We start from the raw sequence: 23,821 nt of genomic DNA, 5'->3' as shown, positions 1-23,821 counted from the left end.
GAAAAAAAAAAGAAATATTTGGCCTCATTGGTAATCAAGTTAAAGTTAAAATCATAATGAAACACCACTGCACTCTTGCCAGATTGGGAAAAATTAGGAAATCCATCCTCAGCAAGTACTAGTGAGGATGAGAAATAAAGACAGCTCTCATAAACTACTTGTAAGAGTAATTTGATACAGCCTATTTGAAAAACCACTGGACATTGTCTACTAACAAGGTGTTTACACTGCACACCGCAGAAATTTCACTGCTGGGCATATACTCTAGAAAAATGTTTGCCTCCATCAGGAGGTAATATAAGAATTTTTAGAAAAACAAAAATTGGAAACCACCCAAACGCCTATGCATGGAAGAGTAGATAAGTATATTGTGGCATAGTAATAAAATGCATGGAATTCCAACAGAACACAATGTGAAATATGGACTATGATGTTGAGTAGAAAAATAATAATTTGCAGACTTCATCTCATATGATTATATTTGTATAAATAAAAATAATTAGCATCCCTCCAAAAAAATCCATGCATGACGATTATATTTGTATAAATTAAAATATAACTGGCATCCCTCCCCCAAAAAAATTTATGCTTGACTCTACAAATGTAGTTAGTAAAACTTTAAAGAAAAGCCACGTTCAAGTTCAAGATGACAGTGACATCATCATTATGGCACAGGAACTTTAAAAACATGAGTTATGTCCCATTTCTGTAACCAGGTGGAAGTATTCTCAGTATGATTATTTTCTGTCAATCTTCCTAATATAAAGATGTAATAGGAGGAATAATTGTTATATTATAAGAAAAACATTTATAGGAAGCTCTAGTGGCCTAGTTTTAAAAAACTACATTAAAATCAGGCACACAGTTTGAGTCGTCTGACTGCTCTGTGGGAGAAAGATGATTTACTGCTTCTAAATACCTCTAAATACCTGTGGGAAGCCAATTCTGACTTGATGGCACGCAGCAATAACAATAGTGTCTAGTATGCCTTTTTCAGTTTTACTTGTGTACGAAGTGCAAGGGCTTTGTGGGGATGGCCATATCTGACCTTTATCAACTGCTCAAAGGGGAACTGTCCCCATCAACAACACAAAGCAAATTTCCATGAAGTCAGACATGTGCCCCATGTCTCCACGCCTCTTTCTATTCATCCCAACACCAATCTTACTGTTTTATTTGGTCGAAAATCCGATGTGATAGCTCACAGACCACATAGAACCATGTTAGGGTAGTCAAAAGGCTGTAATTCAGGTTAATTGCAGAATACACTTAGGAGTCAATGCTACAAAGCTCATAATCCTGCCAAGTATAGCTCTCCCTCACCCTTAGGCCTCTAGCAAAAGTGAGCAAAAGACTATTACCTCTGGTTTAATGATGTGGCGGTTCCAAGGCCTTCTTCACCTCTCACCCGTTGTTTTGACTCTCTGCTGAACCCGCTATGGCTCCTGCTCCCAAAGGCCCTAGTCTGGCTGGCACAAGTCTCTGACCTCAAAGGACCAGTTGCAGTCTCTTTCTTCTTTGCTGGTGTGAGGTTTCTCCAATTCTGCTGTTGGATCCACTCAGTTCAGTGGTGAGACTAGCCAGTGCCCTTGTGGATAGGCTAACACACCCTCTTCACATATTCCTGCCCATCCCCAGGGCAATGTAAGTCAGTGGATAGGGAAGTCGTCGTGAACAATAAATTCTTAACACCATAAAAAGAGCAAGTGTGAAGATGACGATATCTGACCTCTTCTAGCTCTAGAAGGGGGAACTACCCCTGTCAACAGCATGCACAACACGACCGTTTCTATGCGGTTAGACATGTTCCCCCAGACTCCTGAACCTCTTTCTACTAATTCCAGCATCAATCTGACTGCCCTGTCGGGTGAGGAATCTGCTGCAGTAGCTACATAGACTACAAAGAAACCTCCTCATGGGTATGTTAGGGATGTTAGCAGGCAGCAGGGTACAGTTTCTCAGACAGGGCAGCTTCTGAAGGTGTGCTCACAGGCCCTTTGGCCTTTGCCCTTTCTGCTGTTAGACCGGTGTTACAAAGCTCTCTTAGTCTTGCCAGTTAAGACTCCCTTGCCAGTCCCCCAACAATCCTGGATGAAGGCGTCTACCTCTGGTTTTGTGGGTTCTTTGTCCCAAGGTCAGCTCTGTCTCATGGCAGTCTCTGGTTCTCTGCTGCGGCTGCTGCTTCTGCTCCTGTAGACCCTGCTCTGAGTGGTGCAGGAATCTTTGGCCCATAAGGAAGCTCACTGCTGCTTCTTCCATGTTGGTATTGAGATCCTCTAATTTCTGCTAGTGAATCTGCTCTGTTTACTGATGAGACCAGACAATCCCCTTGTAGATAGATGAACACACATTATTTATATCATCCCGCCTATCTATATGGCAGAGTCAAAATTAATGGCTAGGAAAGCCATTTTGAACAATAAACCCTTGAAACAAAGTTCTGTTTTGGAATCCGTCAGTGGTTGTGTTTTTTTTTCTTTTTCTTTTTCTTTTTTATGAAGCAGACCACAGACTTTGTTTTCACTGGCTACTTTTTTTAAAATTTTATTTTATTTCATTATTTTGTATGTGTACCGTCAAATCAGATCTGACTGGTACAGGAGATTATTCCTCCTTCTCCAGCAGAGCATCTGGTGGATTCGAATCGTGCACCTCTGAGATTGCAGTGCAACTTCTTGCCACTAGGCCACCAGATCTTGCCCCATCAGTGTTTTTGAGGTTACTTTGTGTGTATCTGACAAGTCAATGAAAAAGAACTTCCTGTCTCTCAAAAAATCCCAAATAAGTCAACAGAAAATGTAGTTTCTTTAAGCATGACTGTGTTTAAAATTAGAAATTGAGTGATTTAACAAAAAGGATCTTTAAATAGTTGACATAGGAATTCAGATTATATTTAGGAGTAACATGTAAATGACTCCACTGATTTACATTTTCAGGGCTTATTTTATATTTCTTTAAGTTGACAAGGACTTTGAATATAAAACATTTAATAAGGTTCTCCAAACTTGCATTTAAATTTCTTGTTTCTAGTACTATTAAAAAATCAAGCTCAGACCCCTTAAAAATGCACAAAAATATTCTATGCTAGGTGGAACTAAAATATTCTTGAAAACTTCAGGAAATTTAAAGGAAAATGTCAAAGAAGTATTGCAACCTGTTTCATTATTTTATCTTTTTCTCAAAGTTTATTCTCTGGAAATGAACATTTTTTTCAAAGTGTAATTTCAGTGCAGAAGTGATTTTGGAAAAATAATTTTGTATAGATTGTCAGTCTGCACATGGCAAATTTCTGAAGAGGAAAATCATGGGTGAAAATGAGTTTAAATGAAATATAAGTGGTTTATAATATCGGTATTGAGGTGTTTAGTAAAATGCTAGTATTTTCTTTAAGGTTTTCCTGTTTGTTTGTTTTTCTTTTTTTCTTTTCTGTTCTTGCTTATAGCAGTAAATAAAAGTCATGTTGTAAAACAAACAAAAAAGTAAAGAAGGGTTGTATAGTCTGGAAAAAAAAATATTAAATTAGACTGTCAAGCTGCAGTGCTGTTAGGTGTCACTGAGTCACTTTGGGCTCCTAGCAGCCGTGTGTCTATCACGTCAAGACCTTGCCTGACCCCCTGCCATCCTCACTGTCTCCACTGTGTCAAGGATCTGTCCTTCCAAATATGATTTCCTGTGGGTACAGGTTGGAACATCTCAAGGAAGAGATTATTTCATAAACCTTGTAGCTTTATAAAATCAAGGCAGTAAACATTTCATTGAAATTTTTTAAAGACCATAATTAGAATAATTATTTTTCTTGAATGCTAAATTTTTATTTGTTAATTATAATTCTAACATCATCCTAGAACTCTAGTGATTTTCCCTTAGGGAGTTGCACTGTTAAGTCAATAGGAATGTCTCTCTGATGATTTGAATCTACCATTGGCTCCAAAGAAGAAAGATGGGCGGTCTCCTTCCGTGAAACCTTCTCAAATCTTCTCAATGATTGGTTCTGAGTTAGTTCTGACTCAGCAGCAATGAGAGAGACTGTCATCGTTTGAAAACCGACTTGTGCATTGTTAATGTCTTCCAATAAGTTGTAGTTTTCATACACGGCTGGTGAGCGCCTTGTGTGAAAAAACAGCTCTCTCAGTAATCAAGTGTTACTTCTGCTGTGACATGAGCAGATAATTGAGGTAAGTGATAAAAACTTTAAAATCCATTTAACATACTGTGTTTTCACCAATGGATTTTTTCTCCTTTCTACATTTAGGTGTTCAGCCAGCTTGGATCTGTGCTGAAAAATAGTGACATTTCAATCCATCTTGTAGAAGTGAGTCAGAAATTAAGTGAGGTCCAAGCGGTGACACTGACGGAGGAGAAGGCCCCAGTGCAGCGAAGTCCTGACTCTCCAGTGTATATGAAAGGGATTACTAAGTCTGGACTTCCAATCTCCTGGTACCGCAACCTGCAGGATGTTCCAAAGGGTAATCCTTTTAATGAGTGAAAGAATTTTGATCACATCCCCTCAACTGTGGTGGAGGGTTTTACAGCAACATTATTCATTATCATTGCTCTTACTCTCAGGCAGTGGCTATTTTATAGCTAAGAGCATATTGGGAATAAAATTCCCTGACATTGAGGAGCAATGTATTTAATGTAATTTTTTGGGGACAAAAACCCCAAAAAACCAGTGTGTAGATTTCTGTTGCACTTTTCTTCAAGTTTTCCCTAAGATTACACTTGTAATAGGGAGCGCTGGTGGCCCTTGTGCTAAGAAGTTGGCATTGCAGTCCTGAAGGCATGATGTGGCTTGAATCTACCAACTGTTCTGCTGGAGAAGCATGAGCTGTCTTCTGGGCATCTGAACTGTTTCTAAAAACCTACTGAAGGGTCCAGGGTCAGTTCCCACTCAGTGGTACACAGCAACAGTACTGGTAATGAAATCTGAGGCAATATAGGGCTGAAGAAGAAAGTGTTACTACATATGTTTCTCTAAATTTTTGCACAATTTGAAGATTTCTTCTTTATCTGAAAGAAACATGATGTGATAAAATCAGTGAACATTCCAGTAATATTGATGAGTAGTGATTCACCGTAGGCAGGGCTTGAGCCTTCTCTGTTGATTGTACGAAATGCAAATTCTTTTCCAATTCTGCGTTCTGATTTGTTTTGGGCCTTATGATCAGGTTAGACTGGTAGATAATTCAGGCGTTTTGGTTTCCTGACCCTGTAGCATTTCAGTATGAGGAGAGTAGAGTATGTTCCTGCATATGCTGTGCAGACTGGGTTTTCCAGGAAGGTGTCCCAGTGGTGCTGTGATTGCCGTGATTACATCACGGATGCAAGGGTTGAAGAATAAGGTATTCTCACAGTTAATGTTTAAAAGAAGGAGAGTGTTACCTTAAAGAAGCTGAAGTACTAATATTTTTCTCCTGTTTTTCAATAGGGTACAGCTTTTATCTTGCGCATGAGTTTTTTGATGTTCTTCCTGTGCATAAGTTTCAGGTATTGATGAGGGGATAACAGCCAACTTTATAAATGAATAAAAAAGGCTTTTCATTAAAAGAATGAACATGTTTAATAATGTTTAAATTTGTTATTTAGCATTTTAATTTTAATAGTTTAAACTTATCAAAATTTAGTAATGAGGGAGCTTGAGAGTGTCAGCAGTTGCGCTGCCTAGCTACCCACAGGCACGCATTTTGAATATGCTCGCTGCTTTGTGAGAGAAAGATGGGCCATCTCCTAACATGTGGTTTACAGCCTCTGAGAACTCACTGAAGAATCAGCTGAGTCACTTCTGACTCAATAGCCATCAGATTAATTAATGAATATTCCTTGTAGTACCTATTCTTTACTTTGGAATTCTGGTGGGGGGAGAGGGAGAAAACGAGAGAATTTAAGATTGTTAATGGCTGTAGTGTGATGTATTATTTTTAAAAATTATTTGTTAAAATTCCAAAAGTTAATTTTTATTTTAAGTTAAAATTTTTTTGTCTTTCTTTTTATGAGGAAAGTTAAAATTTAGGGCTAATGTCTGTGTGCTGTGCTCTTAACTTTTAATGCTAAGATACCACATAGCAGTTTGCCTTTGGCAATTTCTGGTTGTTCCCCAGGAACCTGCTTTCTATTTTGGATACTTTCCATCCTGCTGATTTTCTTACTTTCTTCTGTAGCCCATCTTTGTTACTGGTTTCCATGGGAACATTACATTGGTTTACACTTATGAAGTTAGTCACCTCATTCAGCGAATCTGAGTTAATGTTTGTAAATATTTTAAAGTTAATGTTATTGTTAGTAATAGGAGAAGACCAGTAGTTCTTTTAAGTAGAGAATTTTGGGTGGAAATCAGCAAAAACTTGTTTTTGTGTTATTTTGTATTTAGAAAACACCACAAGGATGGCGAGAAGTGTTAATTGATATTGATCCACAAGTTTCTGATAAACTGAGGTTTGTTTTGGCACCTTGTGCTACTCCAGCAGAAACTTTCATACAAGTAAGATTTTTTTTTTTTTGTTTTTTTTGTCTCTTCCTTACTGTGTGTACAGACAGACTTTTCAAAGTCCATCTTACTGAGTTACTGTTCTAGAGTTCATTTATATACGCAGGAGTTGCTTTCTGTGTATGAAGTACCCCTTGTCAGTGGTAAGAGTGGAAAGTACAGAGATCTAGTTAGGAGGCTACCTTAAAATCCACACTTGCAACTCCTTAGGTGAATAACATTAAGCAGTAATGAAGGAGAGGGAAAGTTTGTGCTCACTTAACAAGTTTCTGTTTACCTGTTTCTTCCCTTTTGAAATTGTGACAGTATCATTTTCTGTAGTAAAAGTGTGATGCTTATGAAAGCAACGTGATACAATGTATAGTGCACTAGTAACAAGAGTAATAACACCTAGTGTTGATTGACTGCTCTGTATTTTCTGTGTTGTACTGTGTATTGTTGTTGTTGATTACCACAGGTTCCGAACCAGCCCATAGCTGCCTCTTCACTGGATATTGAGAGGCAGTAACCTGCAGGAAGGTGATTGCTCATCTTTCTCCCTTGGAGCAGCTGGTGGATATTAACCACATAGCTTTGAGTTGGTAGCGCATTTCCTCCAGCACTAAGCCACCAGAACTCCCATAGTACTGTGTATTACTCTAGATTTGCTCATCTGTTTTCCCAAACAACCCTGTTAGGTAGGGTCTGTTAGCATTTGCTGCATTATTCCTAGAGCCCATGCCTCTACTGAACTCTAATCTGACGATGGTATGTTTACTGCAGCTTTTTGCTGATCTCAAGGAGTAATCATGTAATTTATAGCAGTGTGGTGGGCACGACCTCCACTAACTTCAGAAGAGGCGGAATCCCCACCAGGAATATCATTAGCGCAAGACTGAGCCTTATGAGGTCAGACACGTTCTGCTATCAATCCCAGCACCAGCTATCCCTCCCACAGCTCTCATTACTCTGCCTCTAGGTTCAGTAATTCTTTGCACTGGCCACACAGAGCTCACAGACAGTATTCACAATCATGGAGTTTAATTTGAGAGTAACAGGTTACGATACTGGTTGAAAATACACAGGATACAATTTTTCATTCATTACGGCCTCTTCTTAGCCACGCTCTTAGGCAGGCCCCTGACCCTGGGCCCCAAGAATTGAGCTGGCCCCGAGGGTTTCGGCTCTGTTTCTCCTTGGTTGCTGTGAACGGAGTGCTACTGGGCTCTTTTCATCCTCCCACTTGTGTTTCCGCTACCCGTCCCTGCCAGCAGCCTTGGGCCGAGGCTCTGTGGGCCAGCACATCTCGAGTAGTTGTTATCTTATGCCAATCTCAGGTTCTCTGCCGCTGGCGCTGGTGCTGCTGCAACCCTCTCGGCTGTTGAGTGTGGGGCTTGCTCTGACTCTTGCAGGAATCTGTGGTCCTAAGCGCACTTAACACTCTTGAGTGCTTGCTGGGTGTGAGATTTCTGCCTCTGAGCCTGATGTGATGGCAAAACTGGCCCAGTCTCTACCTTAGCAGTCAACATACTTTTTTGCATGTTCCCACCCCAAAGATGCTATTTACATTTTCTTGCATTGCTCACAAGCTATTGAGTCCTTTGATAGGTCACAGATACCTAATATTTGCATAATTCTGCCCAGCCTCAAGAATGATATTTGCCAGGGTCTTTTCAGTTGTTTCACATGTTTGTGAATGTTGGATAATGAAAAGGATGACAGAATCAGCATCACCTTTGAACTGTAGTGTTGGCCAGGAGTACTGACTAGCCCGTGGACTGCCAGGAGAACAATTTAGTCTGGATGGAGGAACTGCAGCCAGGGTGCTCCTTCAAGGTAAAGCTCCTTATGTGAGCCTCTGTCTCCTGTACTTTGGCTGTGCTGTCAGGAGAGACCAATCCATGGAGAGAGACACCACGCTGGGAAAGATGGAAGGTGAGAGAAGGAGGAAGGTGCTCAGTTAGATGGAGTGACGCAGTGACTGCAGCACCGGGCTGAGCCTCCTGGAGCTCAGGAGGATGGAGCAGGGCAGGCGAGGTTCAGCCCTGTGGTTCTTAGGGGTGCCGTGAGCTGTAGTCATCTTCGCTGCACGTAACAACATCCTCTGGGGGAGCTGTGGAAGCAGCTCATAGAGAATTGTGCGGCTAACACAGAGATCACACCTCTCTGTTGGACAGGAACTTATTTAATAATTCTGGGTACTTGGTTCATTAACTGATTCAGTCCTCCCAACACATCTATTGCTGTATGTAGATGATGAGGAAAGAAGTTAAATAACTTCTTTTCCAGGAGGCAGTAGGAAGAGCTAGGATTGATTCATCCTTAATCTTGTTGACTATCATATTTACCTGTTTTACCGGTGTTGACAGATAGCAGGGCAGGGAGGCATGCCATTTTCAATAGGATACTAAGAGAGAGAAATTAATGCATGCTTTCATCATGGAGAACAGTAAGATTTTCATTCATCTGAAGAATTATTGAAATATCATGTTGTTACTGGTAGGTGGTCGTGTCTGGGAAGAAATTCCAAAAAGGAGTCAAAAGAGACTCTGAAACTTGCACTGGAACAAAAGAAGCCAAAATAACTCAGAAAGAAGGCTGAGGTAAGAGAGCTGAACAGAAGATTTCAAAAGGCAGCTTGAGAAGGCAAAGCATAGTAGTCTAATGAAATAGCCAGGGAGCCAGCAGAGGAAACCAAAAGGAAAGAACACGCTCAGCATTTCTCAAGATGAAAAAAGCAAAGAACAAACTCAAGCCTCGAGCTTGAAGGATTTTGTGGGCAAAATCTTGAATGATGCAGGAAGTGTCAAAAGAAGATGGAAGGAATACAGAGAGTCAAAAGAATTCGTTGATGCTGAACCATTTCAGAAAGTGTATGGTCGAGAACCAGTAGTACTGGAAGCCCAAGCTGCACTGAAGGCGTTGTCATGCTGTTATTAGGTGCTGACAGGCCAGCTCGGACTCCTTATGAGCCTATGTACAGCTGAGGAAAGCAGTGCTTGGTCTGCACCGTCTTGGGCTCTCTCCTGTGCTAAGCCCATGGTTGCAGCTACTGTGTCGGTGTGTGTGGCTGAGAAGTCTGTCTGAAGGGATTGACCCCCCTGGTGACGTGCCCAGAGTACAGGAGAGGATGCTTCCCCATCCGCTAAGGAGCACTCTGGTCGCACTTCCTCCATGTAGACTTTGGCAGTCTATCATACATATAATACTTTTTGCCAATAAAAATGTAATTAAAAAATACGCTTGGCGCAGTTAAAATGTATTAGTTGATCTTCAGTCTTCCTTATTCATATTCATTCTTTTACATTCATATGACGCAATTAAAAATACCGTGGCGTGGGTTAGGTGCATCAGGAATGTCCTCAAAGTGACACCCTTGCTCTGTAACACTTTACAGGGTCCTTGGCCGCAGATACGCCCAAGGCAGTAGGCTGTTTGATTTCCTCTCTGTTGCTTCCATTGTTGTAAAATGAAGTCCCTGACAACTTCCTTTTTCTCTCTTTATCATGATTTTGTTTATTAGTCCAGTTGTAAGGATTCCCCCCCCCCTTTATTTGAGATATAATGCATGCTTAAGTCTTTTTAAGATGCACCAGTGTGTGGTTGGTTTGGGTGTTGGTTTTTTTTAAAAATTTTAGTTAGAAGATAGGCATGGTTGACTCAAGATCCTAAGACCCAAGAACCTCAAGGATCAAGTGCACTTTCTCCAAGACCCATTCTGTTTTCGGAGAGAATGTTTCTTTCTGCTTAAAGACAAGTTACTGTTTTGGGGGAGGAACAGTAAAGAATTGTATTCCGGTTTTTATCTTTGTGAGAACATTGCTGACACCTAGTAAGTCATCTCTGAAATGTTTCATTCCCTATCAGTTTTCTGATAGTTAGGTTGTGAACATCTGGTAAGTCCAAGGTTCTCATTGGGATGGTCTCCAAAGGTAGACAGGCCAGGAAGTGGGCAGAGCTAATAGAGGTTTACAGTCTGCACCGGGAGGTCCAGCCCCCTCATGTGCTTCAGGAGGCAGCTTGTCCACTTGCGCCTGGTCTGCAGAGACCCTAACATGGATGGGGTGGGGGGCTCCATGTGAATATAGGAGGTTGGCGGGCACCTCCCTGAACCCCTGTCCAGTCCACACTTGGTGCACCAGTCAGTGTTTTAAGTCTTTGTTTTCTCAGGCATGTTGTTGCTAGCCTTCCTCCAGTCCTTATGTCCTGTTCTTTATATAGTCCAACCTCTCAGGTTATTTACTCTGGCCAACAGATTGAAAAAGTAGTGAAAGAAAAACAACTTTGAAATATACTTTTCCTGATTTTTAAATCAGGAAGCATCAAAAGAATATGAAAAGAATACACAGAATTAAGAGGTGTACCAAAAAGAATGACTTGATGGTTTTCAAAAGGTAGCATATGATTAAGAACTAGTTGTACTGAAGGAAGTAGTTTTTGTAATTTTTTTTTTTTTGTCGGGGCTGCTCAAAAATTTTCCCCATATATATTAATGGTAATTGTTCCTCTGCGTATACTCTTTTGGTTTAAAGGTTTCATAGGACCTCTCTACTTTAGGACAGCAGAGGAAACCTATGTATTTGCTATGTATGTATTTAATGTTTGACATAAAAGTAATACTGTAAGTAAGATAATAATGGCAGGGGTCTTGGGTCTTCTGGAGACAGAGGAGGGATTAAAATGGCATTGTAAACTGAACAGATGGCATCAAAGAACCAAGAAGGATGACATACAATGTATATAACATAGTGTAGCAAACAGATTTAGACTGAGAAGGAATTTACTTTTATTGAAGTTAAGAAATGTTCATTGTGGAAAAACAAAAAATAACCAACAAAAAAATTCAAGAGAATAACTGAATAATCCTTTTGCGTTATGTGTTTCTTCAACTGTTGCGTTCTTAGCATGATGAAACAAGGGACCATGTGGAAGTCTGCCCCGATGCTGGTGTGATTATTCAGGAGCTTTCTCAGCGCATTGCATTGACCGGAGGGGCGGCACTGATTGCTGATTACGGTCATGATGGAACAAAGACAGATACCTTCAGGGTATGCTTCAGTGATAGTTTATCTAATTTTAAGTGGTGTGATTCACTTACAATTATTATTAGATTTTAAGCTTATCTAATTAGCTTTCTTTTTGGTTTCCTTAATACTTAGCATCGTTACTTTGTGTTATAATTAGCTTGTGTTACTAGCGTTAATCCTGAGGAGCCCCCTGGTGTAATGACCAAGTCCTCAGCTGCTGAGACTGGAGACTTGAAGCCACCCAGTGGCGCCTCACCAGAGAAAGACCTGGGACTTTGCTCCTTTAAAGATTACTGCCTAGAAAACCTTGTGTTCTGCTCTGTCAGATTGATTAAAAAAGTTGACCTGAAATCACCTAATAATATTTTCTCTTAGCTCATGATTTTAATTCCCGGCTATCAGTTCTGTCCAACATATTGTTGTACCCTTGAGTTGAATAGGAGTCATAGCAACCCTGTGAGCAGACCTGATGAACCCTCTCCTAGCCTGTGCCATCCTTGTCATCTCTGCTACTGAGTTTCTTGCTGCCATCACTGTGCAAGATGAGGGGTCTTCCTCTCTTTTGCCGTCCTCCGCCTTTCCACGCATGATGTCTCTTAGGAATGGCTTTTCCTGGCAACATGCCTATAATTTGGTTTCAACATCTTTGTCTCCAAGGAGCAGTGTGTCTGCACTTTATCTGTTTGTTTTTGGCAGTCCATGAACAGTACTCTTCTCCAGTACCATAGCTCAAAGGCATCAATTCTTCTGTGATCCTTACTCACTGTGCAGCTCTCAGATGTATACATAGCAATAGCAAATGATTGTAGCTACCATGGCCTGAATCAGGCACACCTTAGTCTTTAAGCTGACATCACAGCTCTTCAATATTTTGGAGAGGTTGCTGACAGCCAACTTGCCCAATGCAGTTAATGCAGTTAAGTGGCTCTTGATCTCTTCCCTGCTGGTAGTCTGTTTTTACAGACACAAGTAAGTGGCTGAATGCAAGTGTCTCCCACTTTCTGGATAGGAGCTCCGCCACCAGGGTTCCCTATTCTCATTGTATGAAGCCAGACCTTGCCTATGAAGCCTTTCCTAAAGAACGGTATAAAGTAAGGCAGTAACTACCACTAACTTCAATGGAAAAAAGATTTGCATGTTCTCAAGACGAAATCTTCCTAAATCACAGCAAACAACACATAAAACGAAATAAGTCATGCAGTGCTTGCAAACAGTGTGCAAAGCTGTGGCAGCTTGATGCTCAGGGTAGTTCTTGGGGAAATAGTTTGGTGACCCTACTGTCATTGTTTGGAGTGAGCACTGGTCTCTTCAGAAGCTCACTGCAAAACAACCACTAACTGCTGGTATAGCTTTTTGCCCTTTTCCTTAAAAGCAAAAAATATACTTCATAGTTCTTTAGTAGCAGTTCGTAATGTAGGTCTGTATTCAAAGTGGTGAAGCGTGAACTTTCTGAAAGCAGGGGCTATACAGTGGAAGTGGAAAGATTTTCTTAAAGTTGTCTTTCCCCTTTCCTTTCCACACCCTTTTTATGGTTGTATCCTTCCACATTTAACCTAGTTACCTAAATAATAGTAATCCGGAGAGTTTAGTGAAACCTGATTCCCCCCCTTCACTGCTATGATTTTGATTCATGGCAGCAGGAATCCAGAAATTATTTTCAGGCGATTTTGATGCAAACAGCCCTTTGGTCGCCTTTATGGCAGAACTAATGAGACCTCCTCTATCACCAGGAGCCTTAATGAGTTAAATGTCTCCAAAGGGCAGCATCTTAGGCAGCACTGCACTACTATTGCAGTTTCCATGTAGAGTCTCCATTGAAGAAAGCAGGCTGCTGATTTAAACCAGTGTACATATTGTAGTAATTGATAGGCATATTAGAAGAGCATTTCTTTAACCTTCTTGGCAACCAGAGAAAGGCAATCTCATCTTGGCTTTAATTATCTTAAAGGGCTTTTGTGGTCACAAGCTCCATGACGTGCTGATCGCTCCAGGGACAGCAGACCTTACCGCTGATGTGGACTTCAGTTACTTGCGCAGAATGGCACAAGAAAAAGTCGCCTCTTTGGGGCCAATAAAACAACAGACGTTTTTAAAAAACATGGGTATTGATGTCCGGCTGAAGGTAATGATTTCCCCATGACTGAAGGTTTAATTTCCAGTGCTGAAATGATTTTAAATGCTCATTCCCCTGGCCCTCACGCTTGTGGGGGAGATGCCTGGCGTCCAGGCTTCTCATTTGTGGCGTCTGTGTAGCCTTATGGCCCACGGGCTCGTCAGCTCCATCTGAGAATTGAGGCTCTATATAGTTTTCATTTTTGTTAAGAAAACTTGGCCATGTTTATGTATATGAATTTTTGTATCTCTTCTTCTGTGGGCGCTTTGCCTTTCAGTGTGGGAAAAATTATTAAAAATGCAAATTCTTAACAATATTCATTGTTAACAAGAGACTTAGGTGATTTTGAGACAGGTAATCAGAAATCTCATTTAGAACAATGCTTTATGGAATATTTACTAGTAATTTTCTATATAACTAAGAATCTGTTCTTCTGGTTATTTTGGCTAAGAATTTTTTTCTCCCTTTCAGGTTCTTTTAGGTAATTCAGATAAGCCGTCTACAAGGCAGCAGTTACTTCAGGGATATGACATGTTAATGAACCCTAAGAAGATGGGAGAAAGGTTTCACTTTTTCGCCTTGGTACCTCATCAGAGACTTCCTGATGGGAGCCATCAGGTGAATGAACGTCAGTCACGCAAACAGAAACCCTCTCCAGCGCCTGTTGCTGGGTTTGATGAACTTGTTTGGCGGTGATATTTCATCTTGGACTTTTAACCCCTCAGTCTGCCCAAGAACTAAGAATAAAAGGAATACATTTCATATATTGCAGAGAATATAAGTATTGAACTATTTTGTCTCTTCATAGCCAGTAAAGATAATGCATGTTATCTATAATTTACAGAAACTTCATTGTTTCAGAAACTGCCCTGGTATGACTGTATTCTCAAGTTAATGAATTGTTAATGTGAAACTGAGTTTCTTTGAATTACAACGTCAGTTGCTGTATTTTATTTTTAAAAGAAATTTTAAAAATCTTTGACTAAAAACTAGGAAGATCTCATCTCTGATTCCCAGAGAACTGTAAGATATAGTACGTGAAAAAAGTAGTGTGCAGTTTCTATAGTAATGATTGCATTTTTTTTGGAAGGCAAAAAGCTCAATTTTCAAAACACGTAAAATAAGAATTTTAAAATATAGTTCCAAAAAAATATATATATAGTTCCCAAGAATAGTTATTTTTGTTCTGGCATGTATACGCATTTAACAAAAATAGCAAAGAGAGAATGTGCAAGAGGTTTGATTATTACTAAATGTTCTCATCTGATGTTAAGGCAGCTCTGGTGACCCAGTGGTAAGAAGCTGCGCTGCAATCCCAAAGGCATGCAGTTTGAATCCACCAGCTGCTCCCAGGGAGATGGTTGTGCAGTCTCCTCCCATGTGATTTTACTGCCTCTGAAAACCTGCTCGAGGGCCAATTTAATGGCACCACAACAATCTCGACGTAAGGAGCTCTGCTGGCCTAGTAGGTAAAAAGTGCTGTGAAGTCAAAGGCAGCCAGTTTGAGTCCACAGAAAGATGGGCATTCTTCTGTGTGATTTATAGCTTCTGTAACCCGCTGGAGGGTCAGCTGTGAGTTGCTTCTAACTCAGTGGCACCTATCTAGAAATTGTTTTAAGGGGTAAGAGACACTTAAAATTCACTCTCAATTTGTTGTATTTGAATTTTTTTTCTATTATGTCAACTTCATAATTAAAAACAATTAGCATAATTCTGTGCCATCTTTATCATCTATGACCCTGTGTATTCTCCTATTTTGGTTCATGTGTTAATATTGGAAACGGATTTTTCTGAAGAATTGTTATAGTAGCAACATACATTTGTAAGGGAAATGAAAGGTAAAGAACACTAGCCATATATGTCTTAGAATAAAAATACTTTGCTTTTTTGCAATTTCCTTGGTGGAGTGACAGACTGTTGCTGTTAGTGCTGCTTTTGCTAACAGAACTGAGCTAGACTACTACTGCATATTACTCTTAATGAAATGAAAAGGAAAGCCTTTTTCACCTGCTGCTCAGCCTTGGTTGGGCCATCCCTACCCATAATCAATTTACTTTCATATTCTGTTTATTTTTTTCAGACTGGTTGGGATTTTTTTTTTTAAATTTTTATTATTAATTTCAAGTGAAAATTTACAGAGACTTTGGATTTCCATTCATTCACTGTTGCACTTTTCTCCCTGCCCACCCCTCCCCTTGGAAAATTTTTAAAGTCACAGTTGTGCTTCTCTGTAAATATGTATTAATTTTTTTTTTAAATTATTTTGTTTGTGTGTACCATTAAATCAGATCTGACTGGTACAGGAGGAGATTGTCCCTCCTTCTCCAGCAGAGCATCTGGTGGATTCGAACCGTGTACCTCTGGGATTGCAGTGCAGCTTCTTGCCACTAGGCCACCGGAGCTCCCTAAATATGTATTAATTTTTATAATGAAAAATTAAGTTATACAAGGCCTTATTTCTTAAAATGTAGAAAATTCATCTTGGTATTTTCTAAATCTAATATTTGAATTTTTAGTGGTATTTCTTTTTTAAAGTGTAATTATAAATTTTTATCCCAGAAATGAACCTCAGGTGATGACCCTAAATATAGTATAAAATCACAATACATTGTTTTTTAAAAAAGTTTTTTTATTTTAGGCAGATTAAAAAAGAATGTGTTCTTAAATATATCATTAGTTCCATTTACAAATATAATTTCCAAAATAGTTCTATTTCCAAGGCCTGGATAAGTAACACAAACAAATAAAATTTCTTTGGATACCTCTATTAGAGAGAGTCTGGTTTTCATATGGAAATGTATATGGTGATATAGAAATACATTTTATTATCAAGCTTCTTTGAAAGTATTTACAAAAAAGTGGATGTAACAAAAATATAAAAATGTACTGAAGAGTGTCATTATACACTACTTTGTACATATCAGATGTTTCTAGCAAACAAATATTTTTATACAAATAAAAATTACTTCAAGACAAAAAACGGTTATGAAGGTTGTACAGTATCTGGAGTAACTGCTCAATCTAAATTATCTGACAGTGACTTTACAATATCTTTTTGCTTGGCTTTTTTTTTTTTTTAGAAAACCCAGGCAGTCAGTAACAAAAGTGATAAAGAGTGCAATTTCATGGCTTGTAAAGCTCAGTTCCCCACATCATTCCAGTTCATTCTCACCATATGCCGTGAAACGACAGCAGGGAGTCATGTGGCCCAGCATCACTTCTTTTTGTACACACTGATATGAACGGTTCACTTCAGAGGGATTTTAGGGATCTCATCCTTTATCACACAGGCAAAGTAGTTTTAGAATATTTCTTCTGAAATTTTGTTTCTGCAACTCCTAATGAGAACAAATTACTGGGAAATGATGTGTAACAGTAGAGCATCCTGGTTAAAAGGTGTAACCTGGACAATGGCCATGCTTCTAGAGGTCAAATCCCTTTATTAACTGTGAATGAAAATGCGGGCGATTATCCTAAATATAGTATTAAAATCATAATTCTCAATTTTTAAAAAAGTTTAAAAACTATGAGAGCTTTCCTTAATTTCCTTCTGCTCCAGTTTCCTTATTTGTAAGATGGGATTGTAATGTACTTACCTCATGGTGGTGGTGAGGGGTCTAGAGCTTAGAACCCAGGACTGCTCAAGCTTCCCAAGACAGTTTTCTCCAGGACCGTGTTAGTTTAGGTAAGGGGAAACTCACTAATCCTGCCTGGAGGGCTCTCCAGTTGAGTTTGTTCACACAGGAACACTCTTTCCTTTGCTACCTCAAGTTAGGTGGGCTGTAATAGTTAATACCTTCATGATTTTCAGCTTACTGAATACATTTATACTTATCTGAGCTGCCCAACAAGCCTATGAAGCAAATAGAAGCAAAAAATTATTACTTTTATTTTACAGATTCAAGAATACAAGGCTCAGACAACTTGTCTAAATATTGAAGCCAAGAGTTCAGTCCAGAATTTTCACTCCAAATCTTATTCTTGAAACTGTACTTCTTGGGAGTTAAAAAAGGATTACAATAGTAACTAAAGAATGACAAAAAGCCCAGTAGATTTTATAAATGTACGGTCCCAGATGTTTTAAAGAGTTAAGAAAAGCTCTAGCTTCATAAATTATTTCATTGTAGAAAAAAGAATTTTTTTTAGCAAGCTTCAAGCTCAATGTAAAATAAAATGCTCATGTCAGGCTTCCATTTACTCTGATGGTACAGCCCCATCCTTACAAACAAGCCTGCTCTGGCCTCCCAGCCTCCCAGCCCGCAGATATCTCTATAGCCCCAAGAAAGTGAAATACAGAATGGGCATTTTATACTTCTTTCTTATAGCACTAACTGACCCTGTATGCTATTTTTTTCCTACGTGCTTGGTCTCTTTCAAATTAGCCGACAGTAATTGTGTTGATTAAATTTCAGACCTGCACTCTCAAGAGTGTTAGGGTCCGGCTGTGGCATTAGAGGTGTCAGTGGACATGAACAAAGTTAACTCTGGAAGACACACTTAAGCTCCCCACTTTAAGACTTGCAGTCCCTAAACCCTAATTTTGTAATGTCAGTTATCCCAAAGTATCTCTCAAAGGGTGCTACAATATATTCTCAAAAGGTGACAATGGTATTTTTATTTGTAGAGCACATTTCAGGGTTGGAACTCCAAAGAGTTAAGAATCACTCTTTTGGAGCCCTGGTTGTTGAGGGACATGTGCAGCAGCCCCACTTCCCCTTTTCTAATCTTATAAGAAAACGTCCTCAAATGCCTTTGTAATTAGTTAAATGATTTATATAAATTGGTTTACAAAACAAAACAAATGGTTTATAAAAGTCCTTATAACACTGGCAGCCTCTCAGCGGGCTCTTAAATGTAAACCTTATAGTAACCGACCTTACAACTCTCATACACAAAACTGGGGTTTGTTTCTTTTTTAAAATTAAGAACAGGAAAAGGAAGATAAATTAAGTGACTATTGTACTAAGTGAAGGATTAGGGAAAATAGTTATTGCTTATGTTATAAAAGTTTATGAAAAGCTTTATCTTGATTTCATTATGGTTATTGACTTTCCCCCTCTTCTGTCAATTCACTGTGAACTACAGTATTGGTGTCACTGATTCCCTATCACAGTTCGAGTCTTTGCATCCTTGTTGGTTCATAAAATGAAATCCATCCTTATTGAGGTTAGTCCTCTGACAATTACGGATCTTCTTCCATATCATCTGGATTGGGAGCCATGATGAAGTGCTTTGGGTATTCCAGGTTGTGTGTGTATGCGTGTATTTCCCAGCGAGCATCATCACTCTCATGTGTAATGTAACGCTCCCCAATGCGAGTCTCAAATTCTCGAAGGTCAAGCCAAGTCTGATAGTCCTAAAAGAAAAATGGAGTAGCTTTAAACAACAAAAGCAATATAAAATATTGCAATCTCATCTATGCTGAGCATTCTAATCAATCAAAAATCCTACTCATAAATACTGCTATACAATTAATTTCATTTTGAATATTTTCATTAGCAATGTTTTTCAACTTCAAAGTTTCTAATGAAGAAAGTACTAATTTATAAAATTAAAAACAAACTGCCTCACGATCCTGAGGTGACTAATGATATTCACCAAGTCATTTTATTCTCTCTTCTTAAAGGGCTGGCTACACATTTTTCCTCAAAAGCAAGAACTGATCACGAGGATAGTGTAATAATTTCTGGGACTATCTGTGTGTGTATTGATTTTGGAGTTAATGCTATCCCTTACTCACTTCAGATTAGTTCTAAAGCTTTTCTCTTTATTACAGGAAATTTAGAGAGCTCTCTCAATCTATGTATGTGGTAACTTTTGATAATGGTATTTCTGGGCACATCAATGCAAAATCAATCTTCTGGTGGGCATTTTCAGGGGCTCAAATGGTGTACTGGTTATGCTCTCAGCTGCTAAGCTGGCAGTTTGAAGCCACAAGCCATGAAAGTTGGGCCAACGGCCATAGCACGGATTACAGTCTCCAAACAAGGCCTGCCTGCTCTATATGGCTATTAGGAGCTGGAATCAACGTGATGACAACAGATTTGGTTTTAAGTTTGACTAGACATTTTAAAAGTAAAATGTGTTATTCATCTTAGGTGAAATGAACACATAAAACCCTAGGAGACTATAGATTATTACTATCAGTTCATGGGAGTTTTATTTTTAATCAGTATATCATGTGAATGGTGTCCTGACTCAAGAGTCTCTACTACTGTTATGTGCTCTTAGGTTGTTTGCAATCCATAGTGACCCTACGGAAGCATGCCTTGTCCTGAGACAGTCTCGCTGATTCTAACACTCCAACCCCCATTGTTCCAGTTACTGTAACAATCCACATCTGGGATCTTCCTCTCCTGTGCTGTCCCTCCACCCTTCTGAGCATGATGTCCTTCTCCAAGGACTGGTCTCTCCTGGCCACGTGCCTGAAATATGTGAGACAGAGCTTCAGAATCCTAGCCTCCAAGGAAAGACCTGGTTTCACATGGCAGTCCATGGTGTGTTCAAGATTCTTCTCCAGTACCACAACTCAAAGACATTGATTCTGTCATCCTTAGTCACTCTCCAGCTCTTTGATGCATAGCAAGTAACTGAGAAGACCATGGCCTGGATTAGGCGTGCCTTTGTATCTAGACTGACATCATTGCTCTTCAGCACTCTGGAGAGATCCATGACAGCAGATTTTCCCAATGCAATTTGTCTTTTGATTTCCTGACTGCTGGTGCCAAGAGTGCTGACTGTAGAGCCCAGCAAGCTGTAATTGTTAACACTCTCAATCTCCTCCATATTGCTGCCAACTGGCCTAGTGCTGAGAATCTGTGTCTTCTTGATCCTGAGCTTCAGTCCATATTGAAGACTACAGTCTATACTGAAGACAAATCATTCAGGAAGGAGGGCTTTATGAGGAGGAATGTGGATCAAGATTGGAGGAAGACTCACCAACAACCTACGTTATGTAGATGACACAGCCTCACAACCCTGCTCGCTGAAACTGAGGAGGACATTCCTCTGGTACTCTTTGCTTTCAGCCAAGATCCATCTGACATCGGCAATCATGACCTCCTCTAAACCCAGCTAGTATTTTTGATAGTTCTCTGTCAATAAACTGTTCCAATCGTTTATGGATAATTTTCAGCAGGATTTTGCTAGTATGTTATATTGTTTGATAATTTCCACACTTTGTCGGGTCACCTTTTTTTTTGGAATGGGAATAAATATAGATCTCTTCCAATCAGTTGGCCAAGTAGTTGTCCTCCAGATTTCTTGGCACAACCTGGTGAGTACATTCAGGGCAGCATCTGTTGCTAAAATACAATTAGTCAATTAGTATTCCATCAATTTCTGGGGTTTTATTTTTTGCCAAGTCCTTCAGAGCAGCCTGAACTTCCTCTTTCATCACTACTGCCTTTTGATCATATGTTGTTTCTTGAAATTCTTCTGTGTCAGCCAATTTCTTTTGGTACTCTCTATACTCCTTCTAGATTCTTTTAACTCGACCTTAGCAATCACTAATCACAAAAGACTGTTTTGGTTATCCTAAGAAATAGGTAAACTCTATTGATCTCAGAGGTAAGACAAGTAACACACAACTGCTCCAATGAGATTTACCCAAGAGTTGTGCATTTATTATTTTTTTTTACCTGTAGCCAGGGATGACTAAGAGATTTGTCAACACTGTAACGTTTTCTCATCTTCACTTGAAGTAGGTTGTTTATCAAATCAGTTGCTAGGAGAAAAGACAAAATTAAATTCATTAATTTGAGTGGACAGGGCTCTTCAAATCTCTCATTTTACCTAGAAGGCTGATGAATCCCCAGAAATCGGAATTTTGCTGGCCTTCAAGTTGAGCTCCCAGTGATTCGTAAATGCTAAGTGAACGCACAGTGTGCCTGCCAAGCCTTCACCGTGTCAGGAGGCAGGACGGAGCACAGGCTAGAAGCATGGGCCCTGAGGCCAGCCCACCTGAGATGAGTTCTGGTTCTGCCACTTACTAGGTTAGTTATCAAACTACTCCATGCTTCAGCATCTTCACCTGTAACGGGAGGTGGCTATGAGGGGTAAATCAGTTTATTACATACAAGAAAGGTCTCTCAACAATGTTTAGCCACAGGTGCTAAATAAAATAATTACTGTTATTATTTTAAAATGAATAAAACAGACACTAATTTCAGGCTGACACCCCATGCCCATGCCCAGTCACAGTCCCTGCCTGACTCTAGCAGTGTGGTTCCGCTGAGGTGGGGTCTCAGTGAAAGATTCTGGGGTCTTCTATGTGAAGACATCAGCATACATTTTGCTGCAGTTATTTGGAGAAATGAATCATCTGCAAAGTTAAGGTCACCCACCATGTAACTCTATTGACTATGTAACTTTATGTAAAATTAAATAGTGAAACCTTTTCTAAGACCTAGATCCTTCTCAGGATTGGGCTGAATAAAAAGATTTAGAACTTTCAGAAACTAACTAGACAGTGTCTGCTGAATATAAAACCTTGATTCTTGGGATAAAGAACTTGAGGTGTAGGTTCTCATGTTAGGAACTTATGATGTAGTTGTGAAGGTAAGAAAAAAAATTGTGAAAAATAACCACCATCAAATCAAGTACTTAAGAAAACAATGTCTAACTAATTGGCACAGATAGATTACACTGTTTAGAGAAAGAACAGGCAAGGAAGACTAAGAAGATGAGCTACAAGTTAAGGTGTCTTAGAAAGACTGCAGACAGGAGAGGCCTAATCAAAATTCAGAGAATGGTTCAGAGAGTACAAGACTAGGTTTGTGTTAGGGAGTGGGAGGCAACGTGGCTAGACGATAAACTCAGGCAGTCATGAGACCAATAAATAGCTGCAAAATGGTCTGAAACGCAACGGCACTGCTGTGCGGTCAGCTCCCACTCACAGCGGATCTCCAGCAGGTTCTCCACATAGGTGCGATAAATGCCAATGGAGAAGGCCCATCATTCTCCTGTGGAGCGGCTGCTGGATTTGAACTGCTGGAGATGCACAGCCTGTGGGCGAGTGGGCGAGCAGTGCAGCTTGCTGTACCCTAGTTCTCCTTAATGTGCTTAAAGAGAAAAATATTTTGGGGCATAATCAGCCATCAGTAGTGAAGACAGATTTTTCAGCAGGCACTGGGAAGGACCAGAGAAGAGGCTAACAGAATGGGTGAAAAGATAATTCAGGAGTTTAAAGAGTAGCTATTTGGGTTTGGAAAATTGCTAGCTGGCAGGTCTTAAGATAGAGAAAAGAATGTGAGAGCTTTTAAAAAAACAACAACAAAAAAACCCCCCCACTACCAACAACTAATTAAACTGGGAGATATTTAAAAAGATAGAAGAGAATACGGATCTGGAAGTAGAAAGACTACAGGGCACAAAGCCAAAACATACTTTTTTTTTCTTTTTACCTTCACCAGAAATTTCTCTCCATGGATTTGGTGGGTACATAAAGGCAGCATTTTGGATTTGGTCATTTATATCTTCATCTTCATTAAAAGGAAATGTGCCACTGAGGCTCACGTACACAATGACGCCCACTGACCACATGTCCAGGGAACGGTTGTAGCCTTTGCTTCTGAGAACTTCAGGTGCTAAGTAGGCAGGAGTTCCCACCACAGATCTCCGGAAGGACTTCTCACCAATGATTCGGGCAAAACCAAAGTCACACAGCTTCACCTAGAAATCAGAGGATCTGATTACATTAACTTATGTATACAAAATTTTAATTTCAAGATCATTTCAATAAATTTACCAGATAGGAATCGCTGGTAGCCTAGTGATAAAAAAACTGCACTGTAATCCCAAAGGCACATGGTTCGGATCCACGAGCTGCTCCATGAGAGAAGAATGGGCAATTTCTTCCAGTTCTATTAACTGCCTCTAAAAACTCATTGAAGGGTCATTGGTTGGTTCAGACTTGTTAGTACACAACCACCACCACCACTAACCACATACTGATTTCTAAATGCCAAATGATGGTTATTGTTGCTGTTGCTAGATGCTGTGATACTGAGTATGTATGCCTCAAAGCGACCCTATGGACAACAGATCTGAACTCTATCCTATCCTGTGTCAGCCTCAATCTTCCTGAAACATTAGAGCCCACTGCAGTAGTCACAGTGTCAATCCACCTGGTTGAGGGTCTTCCCCTCCTTTGCTGACCCTCTACCTTTCTGAGCATCGTGTTCCTCCCCAAGAAGACACCTTCCTAGCAACATGCCC

General features: G+C 39.8%; 2 protein-coding genes across 3 annotated transcripts in view; one reads left to right on the top strand and one right to left on the bottom strand.

Annotated features, from left to right (window-relative positions):
• NDUFAF7 (NADH dehydrogenase (ubiquinone) complex I, assembly factor 7) overlaps positions 1–14,369 on the top strand; it is a 30,490-nt gene extending 16,121 nt beyond the window's left edge. The window contains exons 5-10 of one of the 2 annotated variants that reach the window (XM_006882349.1): positions 4,253–4,466; positions 5,429–5,487; positions 6,368–6,478; positions 11,368–11,511; positions 13,439–13,612; positions 14,075–14,369. In XM_006882349.1, the coding sequence (XP_006882411.1) occupies positions 4,253–4,466; positions 5,429–5,487; positions 6,368–6,478; positions 11,368–11,511; positions 13,439–13,612; positions 14,075–14,299 (927 nt within the window). In that variant the 3' untranslated portion in view covers positions 14,300–14,369. The remainder of the gene's footprint in view (positions 1–4,252; positions 4,467–5,428; positions 5,488–6,367; positions 6,479–11,367; positions 11,512–13,438; positions 13,613–14,074) is intronic. The other variant, XM_006882350.1, reaches the window with a different exon arrangement.
• Positions 14,370–18,785: 4,416 nt separating this feature from the next.
• The window catches only part of PRKD3 (protein kinase D3), a 138,073-nt gene continuing 133,037 nt past the window's right edge, over positions 18,786–23,821 (bottom strand). The window contains exons 16-18 of the mRNA XM_006882391.1: positions 23,008–23,275; positions 21,244–21,329; positions 18,786–18,959 (exon numbers count right to left, since the gene is read on the bottom strand). Coding sequence (XP_006882453.1) covers positions 18,786–18,959; positions 21,244–21,329; positions 23,008–23,275 — 528 coding nt within the window. The remainder of the gene's footprint in view (positions 18,960–21,243; positions 21,330–23,007; positions 23,276–23,821) is intronic.

Source organism: Elephantulus edwardii, unplaced genomic scaffold (genome assembly GCF_000299155.1).
Source record: "Elephantulus edwardii isolate Elephantulus edwardi_28Jun2011 unplaced genomic scaffold, EleEdw1.0 scaffold00019, whole genome shotgun sequence".
Taxonomy (NCBI): domain Eukaryota; kingdom Metazoa; phylum Chordata; class Mammalia; order Macroscelidea; family Macroscelididae; genus Elephantulus; species Elephantulus edwardii.
This window is presented reverse-complemented; position numbering and strand designations above follow the sequence as displayed.